We start from the raw sequence: 15,347 nt of genomic DNA on the forward strand, positions 1-15,347 counted from the left end.
ATTTTTGTTTCTTGTTCTTTCCTTTTATTCAATTTTTTTCTTTCTTTCAATTAATAATTTATGAAATAATCCAATACAAGAATTTTTTTGTTGTTGTTTGCGTGTTGTTATAATTCCCACTTTTCTTTGTCCCCGATTTCGCTCTCAAAAGTATGGCCATCGTAATTATATCTCTGTTACTCTGTTTTTACAGCTTCTTTACTTTCGACTCGACACATGTGGAAATTGCCTTCAGCAGTATATATGTATATGCTCTAACTCTCAGCCCGATTAAACGTATTTCCTACATCGAAATATTTCACAACTGTACATAATAATTAGTGAATTGTAGTCGTGTAGAGATGCATACATATGTGTATGTGTATAGTATATATGTTCTGAGTACGGTGATAGCTTAAGTATTAAAGCGGCGTTTAAACTTTTATATAGAAATAAAATTATATTGTATACAACGGGCACAAAATTGTACAACCAGGCTATAATTTAAAATATATATATATTTTATGTTTAATTGCAAATAATGATCATTGAATTACACTTTATATAATCTTTATATTCGTATTATTATTAAAAGATAATTGATCAATTTGAATGCAACGCCTCCTGAGCTATTTTACACGATCAGAAATTAATATTAATGTCACCACAAGTATAAACAGCATGTTTCACTTAATTATTTTGGTTATGCACTACCGAGTCGTTCCATTTAAAAGTGTAACAAACATGAACATTATTTATTGCATTAAGCGGACTTAAATTGAATTCAGAAGCTTCTGCTACGGTTCCATTTCGAAAATTTAATCATAATCGCTCGATCGATATTCGTCATGACGAATGAATATGTTATTTAACACGTTAAGCGCCAAGCCTGCCTTGCCTCTCTGTTTAGCAGTTAATTATTTTATTAGTTGTTAAGTGTTTTAAAAATATTCATTAATATTTTTTTTGGTAACAAGTAATATTTAGGTACATTCCTTTATGATCTCCAAATTATTTAGAATTTATCAATAGAAGAATATACTTTCTTAAATTGTATATCGCCAACAGTAACTGACGCAAGCTGAAAAATATACTGTCAATCACTAGGGACTGACAGGGCGCTTGACGTGTTAAGATGTAATTTTATGTTCAAAAGTCAGTTTATTGATATCAACTAAAACCATCTAAATTTTATAACGTTTTAGATCAAGTCAGATTCTTTGGTACTTGATGATTTCTCCTTATAGCGATTACACGTACAACTATGCGTATTCACATTGTAAATAACAAAGTAAGTAATATATACGTATGTATTATGTATGCATGTATGTATGTATGTATAATGTGTATTTATGTATGTATGTATAATGTGTATTTATGTAACTAGTACCTAAAGAAAAATTATCAATAATAATTGCGTTATTTTAGATATGAAAATGAGAAAACGTTTGTTCTTGTATAAACGAAGATTCGATATTTCCAGCTTCTTGGACTGACTTTTATTGATTTACTCTCTCTTACCTCCCTTTGTTTCTCTCTCTCTCTCTCTCTCTCTCTGTCTCTATATATATATATATACATATATATTTATGTATATGAAAAAAAGATCTATAGTTTTAAAAACAACATTGTAATCATCTTACCAATTTACATTCGAAAATGATAACCATACCACGCTTATCTAAATGTATAATTTGCTACCGATTTTGACATTTTACACGTTTTGTCTCGCATTAAAGTTCAGGCTCGATGAATCTTTGATCATATCTTCTTTTACGAATACGCTAGTCATTCTCACAATATGTTACATCGTTTTTGTTCCGTACAGTCCTTCCAGGTTTTACACACTCAGCTGTTTAAAATAATGTCTACAAAACACTGACATCGTCGATGGAGGAGCATCAATTTTACTTAACAACTTTTGTTCTTTCTCTGATAGTCTGTCTAGAGATAAGGTGTATTCTTTGTCGAAGACACCTAGAAACAAGGGAATAATTTATGTTTGATTCTTTGTCTGCATACAAAATGGAAAACAGAATGGAAAAGGAGAAAAGCGAAACTCTTCTGTAGCAATTAACGTGAATCACGCGAGTTACTGTTATGTGAATATGAAAACTTGCCACGAATTCAAACGGTTGACTGATTGAGAATTGTTATGTCTTCATTTGTTTTTTCTTATTGGAATTTGCATTCCGCCTTACTCTAATAAGAAGCGACGTACCTTGGTCGATGTTCCCTCTACCCAAAACTGTAAATGCCAGAAACAAAATATCTCGATATATAGAAAATAGCGGTTGATTAGGTGATGATTGATTTTTACTTCTTTCTAAGGCCACTCTTCTCATAGGTTCTGCTAGGTCGTTCCGACGAACATATGTAATTACTGATTGCATTAAGCTGAAACGAACGAGAGGTGACATCGCTGTTGTTCCTTAGCAAGCAATGAATGTCTTCGATCGAACGAAAATGTTTAACTTACCTTTTATCGTCCGCGATATTCAATTTCCATTGGAGGTACATGGGCAGGCGATCCATGTGCAGTCTTTCATTGTCCCACATAGTCTTGACGCCTACTACTGTGCTACTGCTAATGTAACTTATCTCGTCCTTTTCTTGTTTCTGCTGCTGCTGCTGATCGTTGCTCAGCCACAGATCAGGAAGATGACTCGTTAAATTAATCCTTTCGAAATACCATATGAGATTCCAATACACAATCGGATGTTCCTCGATGAATCTATGCTTAGTGAGACACGTGTCACCTTCTTGACTCAGAACGCTTTCTAATTCCTTTCTTAAAACTAGAGGATTCAAATATGGCACCGTGATGGGTTCCAATAATTCTCTCGGTTTATCTAACAACTCAACCAAAGCTCCCATGAGAGGATCGCTCTTCTTTTCGTTTTCCTCACATCTGTGAGTAAAAGTCATCGTTCAATGAGTGGAAATTGATGAAAGAAAATCGTTATTTGGATTATATTGAGCTATCTACCTGTAATCTAATATGGTTATAGTTAGCAGAGGTACTGTCGCTTTATCACAGTATTGGCATACTGTGTTTAAATTCGAGTCCTCCGGTTGCCACCCAGCCATTATCTCTTCGTCGTAAAGAATAGAAGCGCAATGATGGCACCTACTCGCGCTCGAAAGAATTAGCTCAATAGCGATTCGTTCATCCAATTCTCTCGATCCCTTTGGATACAGAGACTCGGCAAGATCGTATAACGCGTAAGGGTCTAAGCCATCTCCTATTTGCAAATACGGAAACAGCAAGTTGTTCAATTTAAAAAGATCATCTTATTGGAATGCACTTGCACTAAAAACAATCAACGTTACGAACCGGATAACTTGAGCGGTTCATTTTTATCTTGCAAAGAACCATCTGTCATGGAATCCAGTGATTCGTGGGATGCTCCGTGCGACATTCTGTATTCGCGTTCCTTCAATTTTACAGGAGTACTAGTCGCGGAAATAGCTTCTTTAATTTCATCGAACTTCTTTACCACTGTCGTAGCAGCAGATTTCAAGCTGCTCAAACCACCGAGTATTATTTCATTCGATTTCTTCCCTGTAAGACTGGTAGGACTGATGGAAAACGAAAACGAACATGCATGTAATATACATTCATTAAATACTTAAACGGGTGATTTTTATATCTAAATGTGTTCACATTCCAACTTACCCAAAACTTAATTTCAAACTGGAACCTAAACTTGAAAGACTCGAGGTAACACTGTCCTTCTGTGACCAAAGACTGCTACTTATTTCTACTCTCTCTCTTTCTTTGTCTTGTTCACCTTGCTGTGCGACTGAATGTGGCATAGTTTCACTTCTTTGTAACTGGCCGCCTATCGTTACGCCCGTTTCGTCTACTGTTTGATGGAAAGTTGCACTGCGAGGCAAGACGTTACTGTAATGTATAAAGATGATAAAAAATCGTACTAATTTTTTAGAGGTAATCGCTCCGCACTAGGTTTTCATACCTGCGGAATAAAAGGGGTCCTCCCGGTCGATCCTCGACGTTGTTAAGAACAGTCAAAGTGCTCGTCGAGCAATTTGAATCATTCTCCTCGGAAGGTGAAACGATAGGTGTATTATCGTCGTTAATTAAAGCGCCTAAGGGATCATTTTCCGTGACTGGTGTACGAACAGGACTTTTTAACGGCGAGTCTACATTCCGAATTACTCTAAATGATAAACCAAACATGTATTGCATATGGAAAACGAATACAAAAGTTAGTAACTGAACTTGAAATTACCTTTGAGTTAAATTTTCGAACTCTTCCGTTTGTAAAGCATTTAATACCGAATCTTTAACGATGCTATTTTGTCGAGGAAGTTTCTTTATTTCGAAAGGTCCGTATTCTGGGAGATCTGAGACAGAACTCGCCTTAGTAGCTATCAATGGTGGAAAAAACAAAAGAAAAAAAAAGAAAACTGAAAATGTAAATCTAACGAAAAGAATAAATATATGTGAAAAACTGATACTCACAATCGCTGTGGCTGGCGGCTTCCGTGTCCTGAGAGTGAGAACTGTCGAGGCTAGATCTAGAAAATGCATGCTCCATACTTGCGATCTTTCCATCGACCGACAATAATTCCGCGTTCGAACTTAATCTCCTCCTGGCGCTTCTTTTACCAGCTCTTTTAAACAAAGCTGCACCGACTATAGCGTTTCTTAATTTATTCCACATCAGCTGGCTCGAGTTTGTCATGTCTGATGGCCAAGTTGCTTCGAGTACAGCCTAAAAATCGTAAGAATAAATAAAGTGTCAGTCGAGTCTTTTAAATGTTGATAGAAAAATAAATAAGTGAAAACCTTATTATAAAATCCATATGTAAGAGCGTTTGGTTGAACGCCGCTACGTTTCATGTGGAATAATAATTTCACAGCCAAAACGGGCTGCCCGTAAACGCCGCATAGCTGCATCATAGCTCTGTAGCATACCTACAATAAAAATCGCGATACCTTTTACGGTAAGGTTTGTTAAGAGAATTGAATCGTAGGGAATAGAAACATTTACTTCTTCGATAGGATCGAGATGCAGCTTCGGCATTTTAACCAGCAGATCGTAGGCTTGGTGTAAAATCGCAGCAGGTTGACTGGAGACTTGCAACATCGCTGGTAGATGCAAAAACCAAAGGCTGTAACAGGTTCCCAGTAGACATCTACCCCATCTGTCTGGCATCGCTGCCTGAAAACGGGAAATTGTAAACGAGAATTTGTAAAACTCGTCAAGATCGAATATTTTTCTTTAACTTCAAAACTGATAAACCTTAAAAAAAGCTTTATATTTACCTGTTTACGTGCCATCCTTTGGGCTACCTTTATTTCGTGCTTCGTTCTACGTGCCATAGGACTTCCCGGTACTATTCCGAAGGCACTTAAATTCGGATTTCGTATAGTGAAATTTTTCTGTGGTCTTATCAGATCAGGATTCAATTTAAATGTGCGATATACTACCGGCGATTGATTTGGACCAGGATCGGGCGGAGGTATAAATACTGTCCGTTCGCTATGTTGAGATTCATCCAATTCCAATAGAGGCACTGGAACATACATATTTAAATACACAAAATGTGTGATATTTCGTTTAACTACAGTCGTCTTACCATTTTCTTCTTCGATACGTTCGGTGCATTCGTCAAAAAAGGCTAAACCTGCCATGTCCATATCAGACACAAAACTTCTTTCCTCTATAAATCTAAAAACGATTAACTAAAATAATACAGACAAATAGTGTTGTGCAATAAACTAAATGGACAGGTTAAATATAAGAGAACTGAATATGAATCAAAATGACGCTCCTCATAAAAGTAGCACGTACCTTATAAACATTTGTGTTTTCACTAACATATTATAAAACTTCGCGTGAGCCTTATCTCGACTTCTGAGAAATGCATCTATGTTAAATAAACTAGTTGGATCAGTAGTGCCGACTGTTGGCGCTTTTGTGATCGGTAATAAGAAAGTACGATATCCTTTAAGTATCGTAGCCATAAATCTTAAAAAAGCGTCCTGTATCTCGAGTTCTAAAGCTTGTTCTTTCCGTTTCTGCTGAAATTCTTTATCCACACTAAATTCTTCGTCGTCCATGTCTAAAATATTATACAATAATTACGAATAAGTCATAAAATGTTGTGACTTTCAAGATTTCAATACCTTTCATAGATGAATAACTTTTTCCTAAAGAGATCAACTTCGAATAAAGATGCTCCAGCCAATTTCTGAGCTGTCTCGCAGCTTTCTTTGGTAATAATTTCACAAGCAAGTATTTCTTATCTTCGCAAAGTGCTATATTGTTTGTGTCTAAATTTACACAATTAACGTCTGCGGGTGGATCGTATAAATCAAAGAATCTGGAGTCTACACCTATCAGAAACGGCAATGGAGCATGTAGAACCTAAAATTTTCAAATCTGTTACTATCGCCGTACAAAGTAACAAATTGTTAATAGGCTGATACAATAAAATGATCAAGTTACTTCGGCCAATCCAAGAGGACACAGCGGTATATACGGACATTGCCATTTAAACGGGAATAGTATCATGGCAATAGCTTCGCTGACTGACGTGAGGACATCAGGACGTAACGAATGTACAAGTATCTTTTGTTCGGTAAGGATTAACAACAGTATGAATAAACAATTATCGGGTCCCAGATTGATGAGTAACTGTCGGAAACTGGCACCGGATCTAGGTAACGCCAAGTCTTCCGGTTGAGTCAAAATCAACCTGTTCTTGGAGCTTAACTGGACGAGAATTCTTGGTCTCTGTGGACTTGGAAACGGTATGTCGTACAAAAAATATGCTATATATTTCTCGATAGGAACTTGTTGCGGTTTGTTGTCGCACATGCTGTGTAAGAAAACTAAAAATTTCTCAAACGTGTCGAAGAACGGCCAGTGAGACAGAATGCAAATAGATTTACTGATGTTCAACGATTGAGTCGCGGGATTCGTGTATTGCAATTTTTCCAACTGCGCTGCAGTCAGCTTCTTAAGTATTCCAGACTGCTTGTATGTTTTCATTTTCAATTGCTGATAGTCGATTTCAGCGTGTTCGACTGAAACAAAACGAGAAAACATCTTTTACTCTCTCTCTCTCGATTTACGGTATGAGAAAATCTGTGGACTTTTCTTCGTACCAGAATTTTTCATGTTCTCCATGAGTACATCGGTTGGTTGTTGATTCTCCTTGAAATTTGAAATATCCAATTTTAATTCTAATTCTTCGTAAAATGTTATCGCCGATCCATATATTTTTTGAGCTGCATCGGCAACTGTCAAAACGAACGTCGAGAACACTGGCTTAGGTTTGCAAGCGACTTTCGGCCAACATTCTATCGTCGCTCCCATTGGCAAACAGAACATCGCCACGGAATTTGGGAATACGAAGCTACTGTAATCGCCTGTAGGATATTTGTACAATATTGCGGGCTTAAACGATATTAAATTCGCCCGGTTCATTGACTTTTTGTAACACAAGTATACATCGCTGCCCAGCATGCCTTTGTTCAAATTTTTATTGATAATGCAAAACGCGTGCGGGGGAGTTTCTCCCTTGTTCATCAGTATTACGCAAATGTCAGTGACAACCAACGAATTACACGGCATTTTACGACTCGCGCGTCTATATGTGACAAATATTTTCGCTGTTGAGTTATTTACATTAGCCGAATGTCCAGTTGGAGTTTCTAATATCATTTCGGCATCTTGCATTATACGTTCCTTGCCATCATATATTACACCTGTAATTATAAATACTTCTTAATGTTAATAGATATAGTCAATAACACTTTTATAAACACGATACGAAGTAGTTACAAAAAACAAGTTCATTCGGTTCTATTTAATTTTATGCATTTGCAATATGTTTCTATGCGAACTACAATTCTACAAAATAATTTATCGTATCAAATACATAGTTTCGTAATGTCAACATAATGTAACTTATTTCAGAAAGAATTGAATCTCTAATTGTAGATCAATTGAAAATGAAAAATGTGTATAACTTGTTATTTTTTAAACGCACAATTAAACATTTCTGTTGCATATGCAAACGAGGCGGAGTATTCCATTTGAAATAATTTATTTATATTTGTTATATTTAGTAATTAATCTAATTTGTATACTACATACTGTTCTAAAATTAAGAAAAGACAAGAACATGCAGTATATTGTGTTTTTATATTGTGTTTACAATGAAAGTAATGAGGACCTTGGTTTCTAAACCTAATGCTTGCTACACGTAAAAGAAAATACATTTATCAAAAATAAGTAACGTTAATATGTATTTTTGATTAAAGCAATAACCATAAATGTCTATTAACAAGAAGTTTGTATTTGTTTAGCGTTCTCTTCTTCTAGATTTCCATGAACACAAACAGCTGCTGATGAAACTATCAAAACGATCTACTTTTAATGAATCACATAGTATATGCGTATACTTTTACCATATACCTTAGTTACTTACAATAAATGAATATATCTTCTAGACGATTTCAAAAGAAATCTTACTCATTACTTAATCACATTATATCTCCATGGTTTCAATTTAATTAAAATGGCTTGCATAACATTTGCCAAAAATAGTCTAAGGATGTAAAACTGGAAGGTGTAACAACTATGATATCCAATATAACGATTGCATCCAATGGCATATAATCAACAATATAAATATAATCGTAAATCATTTTCTTTTACATAAGTAATAAATATATAAAGATTTTGTTCGTCATATTTAAGAATTAAGTATATCGAACGATGAAAGTTAAAAATTAATAAGGATTCTTCTTATCAATTTCAGCAAACGAATTTCCTCATTTTCACATATTATTTATTTAATTTGAAACACAATATAATACTTGTATAAACTGATTACGTCTGATTTAAACTACACTGTTTAGTGCAATTTTAAGTGATACGTCTTTAAAAGTTTCCTTACCTATGTCGACTAATGGTGGTTTGTCACGACCTCGCCGATAACACAAAAAACATTCGTTTGTTCTTAAACTTCCATGATTTAGGTCAGCGGGAAAGCCTGTTACAGTTTGCTCTAACAACACGTATCCTTCTGGACATTTTTCACCTAATGCTGGGAATATTATGGCAAGATCGGTAATAGGAGGTTTCATGTTCATATCTTTCACGTGTGTTCCTTCCTGATACCAATCCTCTAATTTTTCATTAGTCTCATTATCATTATCGAAATCACTGTCTTGGCCAGGTAAACCAGCAATGACAAAATAATCCACTACCCTCCTTTCATCCATGATTACCTAATGGTTGAAAGACACAATGATATTCAGATGATGTATACGATATAATTTGAAAAATAATACATTGTATATATGTACATATATACAAGTTTACCTACTTTAAATGACACAACAGTTCTTTACATGGCATTGAAAAATCCTTGCTTGTGCTCTCTGATGTATTTTGAAATATCTATTGTCCCATTTTGATTAAAATCATTGTGTCTGTATAATAAAATCATTTAAGGAAGCTATTTTGCATCAAAACATCCTATAAATTCGTAGAAATAAATACTACTTAATCACTATTGTATATTAACACGATTCACTTCCTTCAAGATACCTTTCAAAAAGTATGTTTACTCCAATCATTCAACATTTTCCAACTTAAATCTTTATCTGAAACTTCCCAAGGTTATCTCACTCTGTACAAATATAAAACTTAAACGTGGACGAGAAGAATATATTTCTTCGTATATTTACAATGTTCACATTTATTCTGCTAACGAACGTGTTTGTTAGGAATGTAGAATCAAACACATGCTGATTTAAGTTGTACATGAGTTTTCTTCTAAATGCAGAGAGTTATGAAATACACAATTATGTTTTTAATTATTTTCCAGTTAACGAGAACGATTCGAGAATAGATATTAAGTCAAAGAAATTAAAATAGCGCTCAAGCGTTTCCTGGCGGGTCGCATGTATTTTACATAATAATCACAACAAAACGTTTCCCATCCACAAGTCGTTTTGAAAGTTAAATATTTCTAGGTTATGTGTCATACCAACTATTTTATACGCGTTTACACTCTAATCACGAGTGACGCAGTTATTGAAATGTGACGTAAATTTTCTATCGAGGGCTAATCCTTTTTTCCATTATTATACCTTTACTTCGTTGGTTTTTAAGGAAATCTGTACAACAGTCGATTCAATTGAAAATTAAAGGAGAAACGATGTCCGACTTTTGGTTAAAACTGTTACGGGCAACAACTTTTTTTCAATTTATGATGAGACATGCCCATGTATTAAGTATAGTATAATTAAATAAAACGAATCTATTATTATTTTTCTTTGTAACAACGTACATATAGCTTACTATCCTTCGTATTTATAGTAACTATCGAAAGTACACAATATACTTGTAAATGTTATAAGTGCACGTATTAAATCAAACAATATCGTCGTACATAATAGACATCGGCAAGTAGCTGTCCATATATGTAAGTGAGTAAGACTTATGCATATACAATAATATAGGACGTCTTTTTACGTGTTCTTTTGGTTCTAGTCATTTTCTCGATTCCTTTTTATGCGAACATCGTTATTACGTATGCACGTACGCAAACGTTATGAATTTGAACATTTAAGCATACATACATACACTGATTGTTAAAATATATTGTCATCGGTTAAAACATTTTGCATAAATTATAATAAAGTAAGCTAAGCTGCCCTAGGAAATAAAATTTGCTTAAATTAACAAATGTATTTTAAATTATTGCGTACCGCATATAAAATCATAAGATAATTTTCCATGCGCTCATCTGGCTTATCTGTGTAATTAAGGAAATTACCTTATTTGTTGGTTTTATTAGTTAACATTAAAATGTAGTTGTAAATATTGCGAAAAATTAATATTTCAAATGTAATAATTTCTGAAGGCGGGATACGTTGAGACTTATCTATGTTGGTAAACGAGATATCATATATCAACATTTCTTTTTCACGTATATCATACACTGATAAATCGAAGTTTGTGATAGGAATTAAATCAACAGAATTACGAGATGCGCTAACTTTTTGAGAAATAATAATTGTCAAAAGTGTTTGCAGTTAAATAACTTTAATAACATAATTCATTCTATCTTTTTGGCAATTCATTATTAATTTTATGAAAAATGTTATATGTATGTTATAGCGGCATAAAATATCAAACACCGGTAGTATGTTCTATGAGTAAAAATAAGAAAAAAATATGTTATATAAATATAAATCTGCGAACGCTTTATTATCACGCTTTATTACGTTGAAAAGAAGTTCATGTTTCCATTTCGAAATGCCGTCCCTGTTACGAATACAATTTAAAATTGTTTGTATGCATCGGGGTAGACGCGTAATTCCTAGCTGTTCAATTTCAATTTGAAATGAACCTGTCGATCACAACTGCGTAAAACCTCTGTCGAACACTGTTAAATGTGGCACTCCTCTTAGGAAATCTTCGCTGATAATCGCAGCTCAAGAATTTTGATCAGGAAACAAAACCATATTAGCATATTGATTACACTCCTTGCATTTTCTATGAAATTGCACTACGTTCTGATCTTTCGGAATTGATACTAATTTCCTCAAGAACAATAACAACACAGATATTCGTATAATTCGATCTCTGCGTTGTTGCGTTTGACTATTTTAAATAGTAAACCTGACTAAGAGGAGCAGGTTTCATAAGTACCATAAGTTTTCATAAATCACATTCCGATGTACCAACAACGAAGTCGCTATTAACTTTGGACTTCATATTTTTATTATAAGATATATTTATATTATATGTAAGCGTTTCCAGGCCTACGTTTACATAACATTTGTTTTTATTTTTACTCGTAAAACGGTACTGGTGCAGTTTGATCGTTTAATCCGAGTACACCGTATATAGTAAAACGCAGGTTTAGTGAAAATTATGTACAACTTGATGCTATAAGAACTTGGAACTTATATAAGTACATAACAGGTTTGCACTTTGCACGAAACTATTACGGCAGCCCCGTTACTCTCCCCTAAATTTCTCATACGAGCACGTACGACTAATCGTCAGTTCATGTTTGCTCTAATGCAATTGCACTATCGTGATAAATTTTCACTAAACTTTGTGTTAGAATTGTCTGTAATTTTTTATAAATCCACTGTGAATTAGAAATAAATAAACCGTATTAAGGTTCTTCACATGTGCGTGTTCCCTTAGTAGTAAAATGAACACATGCATTTAAATTATTGCAATTTTACATGTCGTTTGAAAGAAAAAATTGCTTAATAGTAGACTAGCAAAAATACAGTGTTCTTCCAAGAGAATTATACGTATACTATGATAGGAATAAAAGAGTGAGAGTGCGGGGACTCGCTCCGATGAAGCGGAATGACTATGAATTCGAATGTTACACTAACTCATAGCACAAAACGTTGCACGCACTAACTTCGGGAACACTGTACGATGCGTTAAGAAATCAGCAACATTTCTAAGTTGTTCAATTTGTGTAGGAATTAATTCGACACGATCGACTTATATCACATAAATGAACGTTGCATAATGTTTACGATGAAGAAACGTGTTTTATTACTACTCTTCCTCGTGTCGGTGTGCCAGTTTACTGGTATTCAAGCTAAATCACCTCCGGTTGTTCTGTGGCACGGAATGGGTAATTATCTTTATTAAGTTCAGTGTGTAAACTTCCGATTGAATAAAATGTTACTAACGATAGATATTGCACTGATTATAAAATTGTACAGGAGACAGTTGCTGTTTTTCGTTTAGTTTGGGTGCAGTAAAAAAATTAATAGAGGCAACGATACCTGATGTTTATGTATATTCCATTCGTTTGGGCAATAATGAAGTCGAGGTGATTAAAATATCTAATCATAATTCGATCATAAACCCTACAGTAATGTACATAATTAATTATTTGGTGTACGTGACTGCGATTAGTCACCGAAAGTATTGTTAAAACTACACATGTATTAAACTTGAACAGGATGTCGAACATAGCTATTTCGGAAATGTTAACGAACAAATCGAAGAAATTTGTCAACGATTAGCAAAAGATGAACGTCTTAAAAATGGCTATAACGCTATTGGATTCTCGCAAGGCGCTCAATTTTTGTAAGTGCAACGTAATATAGCGACTAATAAAATGAAAACAAAAGTCTAAATCTAAGAGTCAATAGAATCGTAATCGTAATTCGTATTACGAGAAGGAGACATCTGAAGCTGTGTACATTGCAGGAGAGCAATAATTCAGAGATGTCCTGATCCTCGAATTATCAATTTTATTTCTTTGGGCGGGCAACATCAGGGCGTTTTCGGATTGCCAAATTGTGGAACGACGAAACGAAATATCTGCAATTACGTTAATCGCATGATTAAATATGGAGCCTACTTATCGTACATATACATTTCATTTCTCTGTACACACGTATAATATTAATTCAACTAATTAATAATGTTGTTGCAAGTATAATAGGATTAATATGCGTAGATTATTAAACGTACTTTTAAATTGACACGTCGGGTTTTGTTTCGTTTTAGTCTCATCCAAGAAAGATTTATTCAAGCCACGTATTGGCATGACCCATATCAAGAACAAGAATATAAAACGAAGAGTACATTTATGGCCGATATCAATAACGAACGTTATATTAATCAGGTGATAAGACATCGTTTCATTAATGAATTGTCAGGATAATCGAACATTCCGAAATAATAATTATGGAATCCTCTGGATTTCTTTCCAGACTTACAAAGAAAATTTGCAAAAATTGAACTCGATGGTACTAGTCAAGTTTATGAACGATACTATTGTTTGGCCACGTGAAACAGAATGGTTTGGATTCTATAAACCGAGACAGAGCGTACAAATCGAAACATTAATTGAAAGCGACTTATATCGCAAGGTATTAAATTGAATTAAATGAATGAATTAACTAATTAATCGATTATATTTACATTGTCAATTTTTAGGATCGCTTAGGACTGAAAGAGTTGTACGAGTCCGGGAGAATTCATTTCCTAGCCTTGCCGGGAAATCACTTGCAATTTACACAAAATTGGTTTGTCAATAATATAATAAAAACCTATTTGATGTAATCAATTATGTATTAATGATTCGAAAGGTTACAAATGTTCATGCATTTATCTATACATATGTTGGTATATTGTGATTGAAACCAAATTTTAGTTATACACAAATTCTGATATATCCTTATGTTACGTATTGTTTATTAGGAAATATCTTTTATACAATAAATATTATCTTGAAGAACATGATGAGTGTATATAATTATACCTTTTTATGTATGTGCATGTGATACGTACATATAAGTTTCTTTACAAATCTATATAAAATAAGTTATAAAATGATGCGTTGGGAAATTATTGATCGGGGTAAGTGAGAATAATATTTTATAAATTCACATAAGTTCATGGTAAACATTGATGTTAACCGGTAAAGGAAATTAAAACGTAAAAAAGAGATAAAGGTGTAAGAAAAAAATTGCGAGGAAATAACAAGCGTAGCTAGTGTCAGTTTAGATAGACCTTGGAAAGGGGGCCATATATTTTCATCGAGCGCGCTGGTAGTTCTATCCGAGGGAGCGGAAACAACAGGGTATATTATGGAATACTATCCGCAATAGGTTCCACAATCTCGGTAGCCATTGTTTCGTGGTACCTACAGATGTGCTCCATTGTCGGTCTATCGGTACTCTTGCTCGAAAAGGAGAAAGAGAAAGAAAAAAAGAGAGACGTTTACGAAAGGAACGTATCAATTCTTTGTCGTATCATCAGTATATCTGTAGGCGTATCTAACGGGTGGCATCCCTCGAAATTACCTGCTTCTTTTTGTTTCCGATATTAAAAACGTGCGACGCACAGAAGATAATACAGTTCTCTTTTCAATTATTATTAGCCCGATGGCTTTTATGCGTATTCCAGTGTTTGTAAACTCAAAGGAGTTCCGGATAGTTTCAGTCAAAAGTAGATAAGAAATTGTTAGAAAAGGAAAAAGCGGAGAATCTTTTGAACGGGATTTTGCAATTTTACTATACCCCCTTTAAGAAGAGATTGTGAATTTTTAGACAGGTTCAAATGAAATCAATCGAAATGATGGAAAAGTATGAGGTTTAAGCTTTTCTTTCTTTGTCATTATCTTCTACTACTTTTTCTCTATCTCTGCTAATTTCGTTTAGATCGATGTACAAAATGCAAGATTCTTCTTTGAAGAATTTGTCATACAATAAAGTTTTATATTCAAATGAAGATTTGAAAAATTAAAANATTGTAATGTGTGTAAAATATTTGGAATATACATTTTTTATATACTTCGATAAATGTACTAATGAG

General features: G+C 34.0%; 2 protein-coding genes across 8 annotated transcripts; one reads left to right on the top strand and one right to left on the bottom strand.

Annotated features, from left to right (window-relative positions):
• Positions 1-477: 477 nt before the first annotated feature.
• Positions 478-10,028, bottom strand: Crag (DENN domain-containing protein Crag). Of its 4 annotated transcripts, XM_026811789.1 has the most exons (20): positions 9,579-10,028; positions 9,355-9,506; positions 8,923-9,256; positions 7,124-7,726; positions 6,462-7,042; positions 6,140-6,380; positions 5,805-6,075; positions 5,590-5,681; positions 5,276-5,526; positions 5,001-5,171; positions 4,796-4,924; positions 4,469-4,721; positions 4,236-4,374; positions 3,960-4,163; positions 3,659-3,886; positions 3,317-3,561; positions 2,969-3,224; positions 2,459-2,890; positions 2,201-2,376; positions 1,820-1,956 (listed from the first exon to the last, which is right to left on the bottom strand). In XM_026811789.1, exons 3-20 carry the CDS (start codon positions 9,248-9,250, stop codon positions 1,820-1,822), a joined length of 4,737 nt encoding a protein of 1,578 aa, XP_026667590.1. In that variant the 5' UTR covers positions 9,251-9,256; positions 9,355-9,506; positions 9,579-10,028. The 4 variants fall into 4 exon arrangements, with proteins under 4 accessions (XP_026667589.1, XP_026667588.1, XP_026667587.1 ...); XM_026811788.1 differs by having other exon boundaries at positions 478-1,956; positions 4,236-4,350; positions 5,276-5,681; XM_026811787.1 differs by having other exon boundaries at positions 478-1,956; positions 3,659-3,868; positions 5,276-5,681.
• Positions 10,029-10,179: 151 nt separating this feature from the next.
• Ppt1 (Palmitoyl-protein thioesterase 1) lies at positions 10,180-14,167 on the top strand. Of its 4 annotated transcripts, none has more exons than XM_026811790.1 (9): positions 10,180-10,267; positions 10,353-10,458; positions 12,491-12,648; positions 12,740-12,849; positions 12,982-13,109; positions 13,233-13,391; positions 13,536-13,653; positions 13,742-13,900; positions 13,968-14,167. In XM_026811790.1, exons 3-9 carry the CDS (start codon positions 12,540-12,542, stop codon positions 14,091-14,093), a joined length of 909 nt encoding a protein of 302 aa, XP_026667591.1. In that variant the 5' UTR covers positions 10,180-10,267; positions 10,353-10,458; positions 12,491-12,539; the 3' UTR covers positions 14,094-14,167. The 4 variants fall into 4 exon arrangements, with proteins under 4 accessions (XP_026667591.1, XP_017876591.1, XP_017876590.1 ...); XM_018021102.2 differs by lacking the exon at positions 10,180-10,267 and adding an exon at positions 10,527-10,570 and having other exon boundaries at positions 10,367-10,458; XM_018021101.2 differs by lacking the exon at positions 10,180-10,267 and having other exon boundaries at positions 10,376-10,462.
• Positions 14,168-15,347: the final 1,180 nt, after the last annotated feature.

This window comes from Ceratina calcarata, unplaced genomic scaffold (assembly GCF_001652005.2).
Source record: "Ceratina calcarata isolate Rehan_Ccalc_2016 unplaced genomic scaffold, ASM165200v1 scaffold25, whole genome shotgun sequence".
NCBI lineage: Eukaryota > Metazoa > Arthropoda > Insecta > Hymenoptera > Apidae > Ceratina > Ceratina calcarata.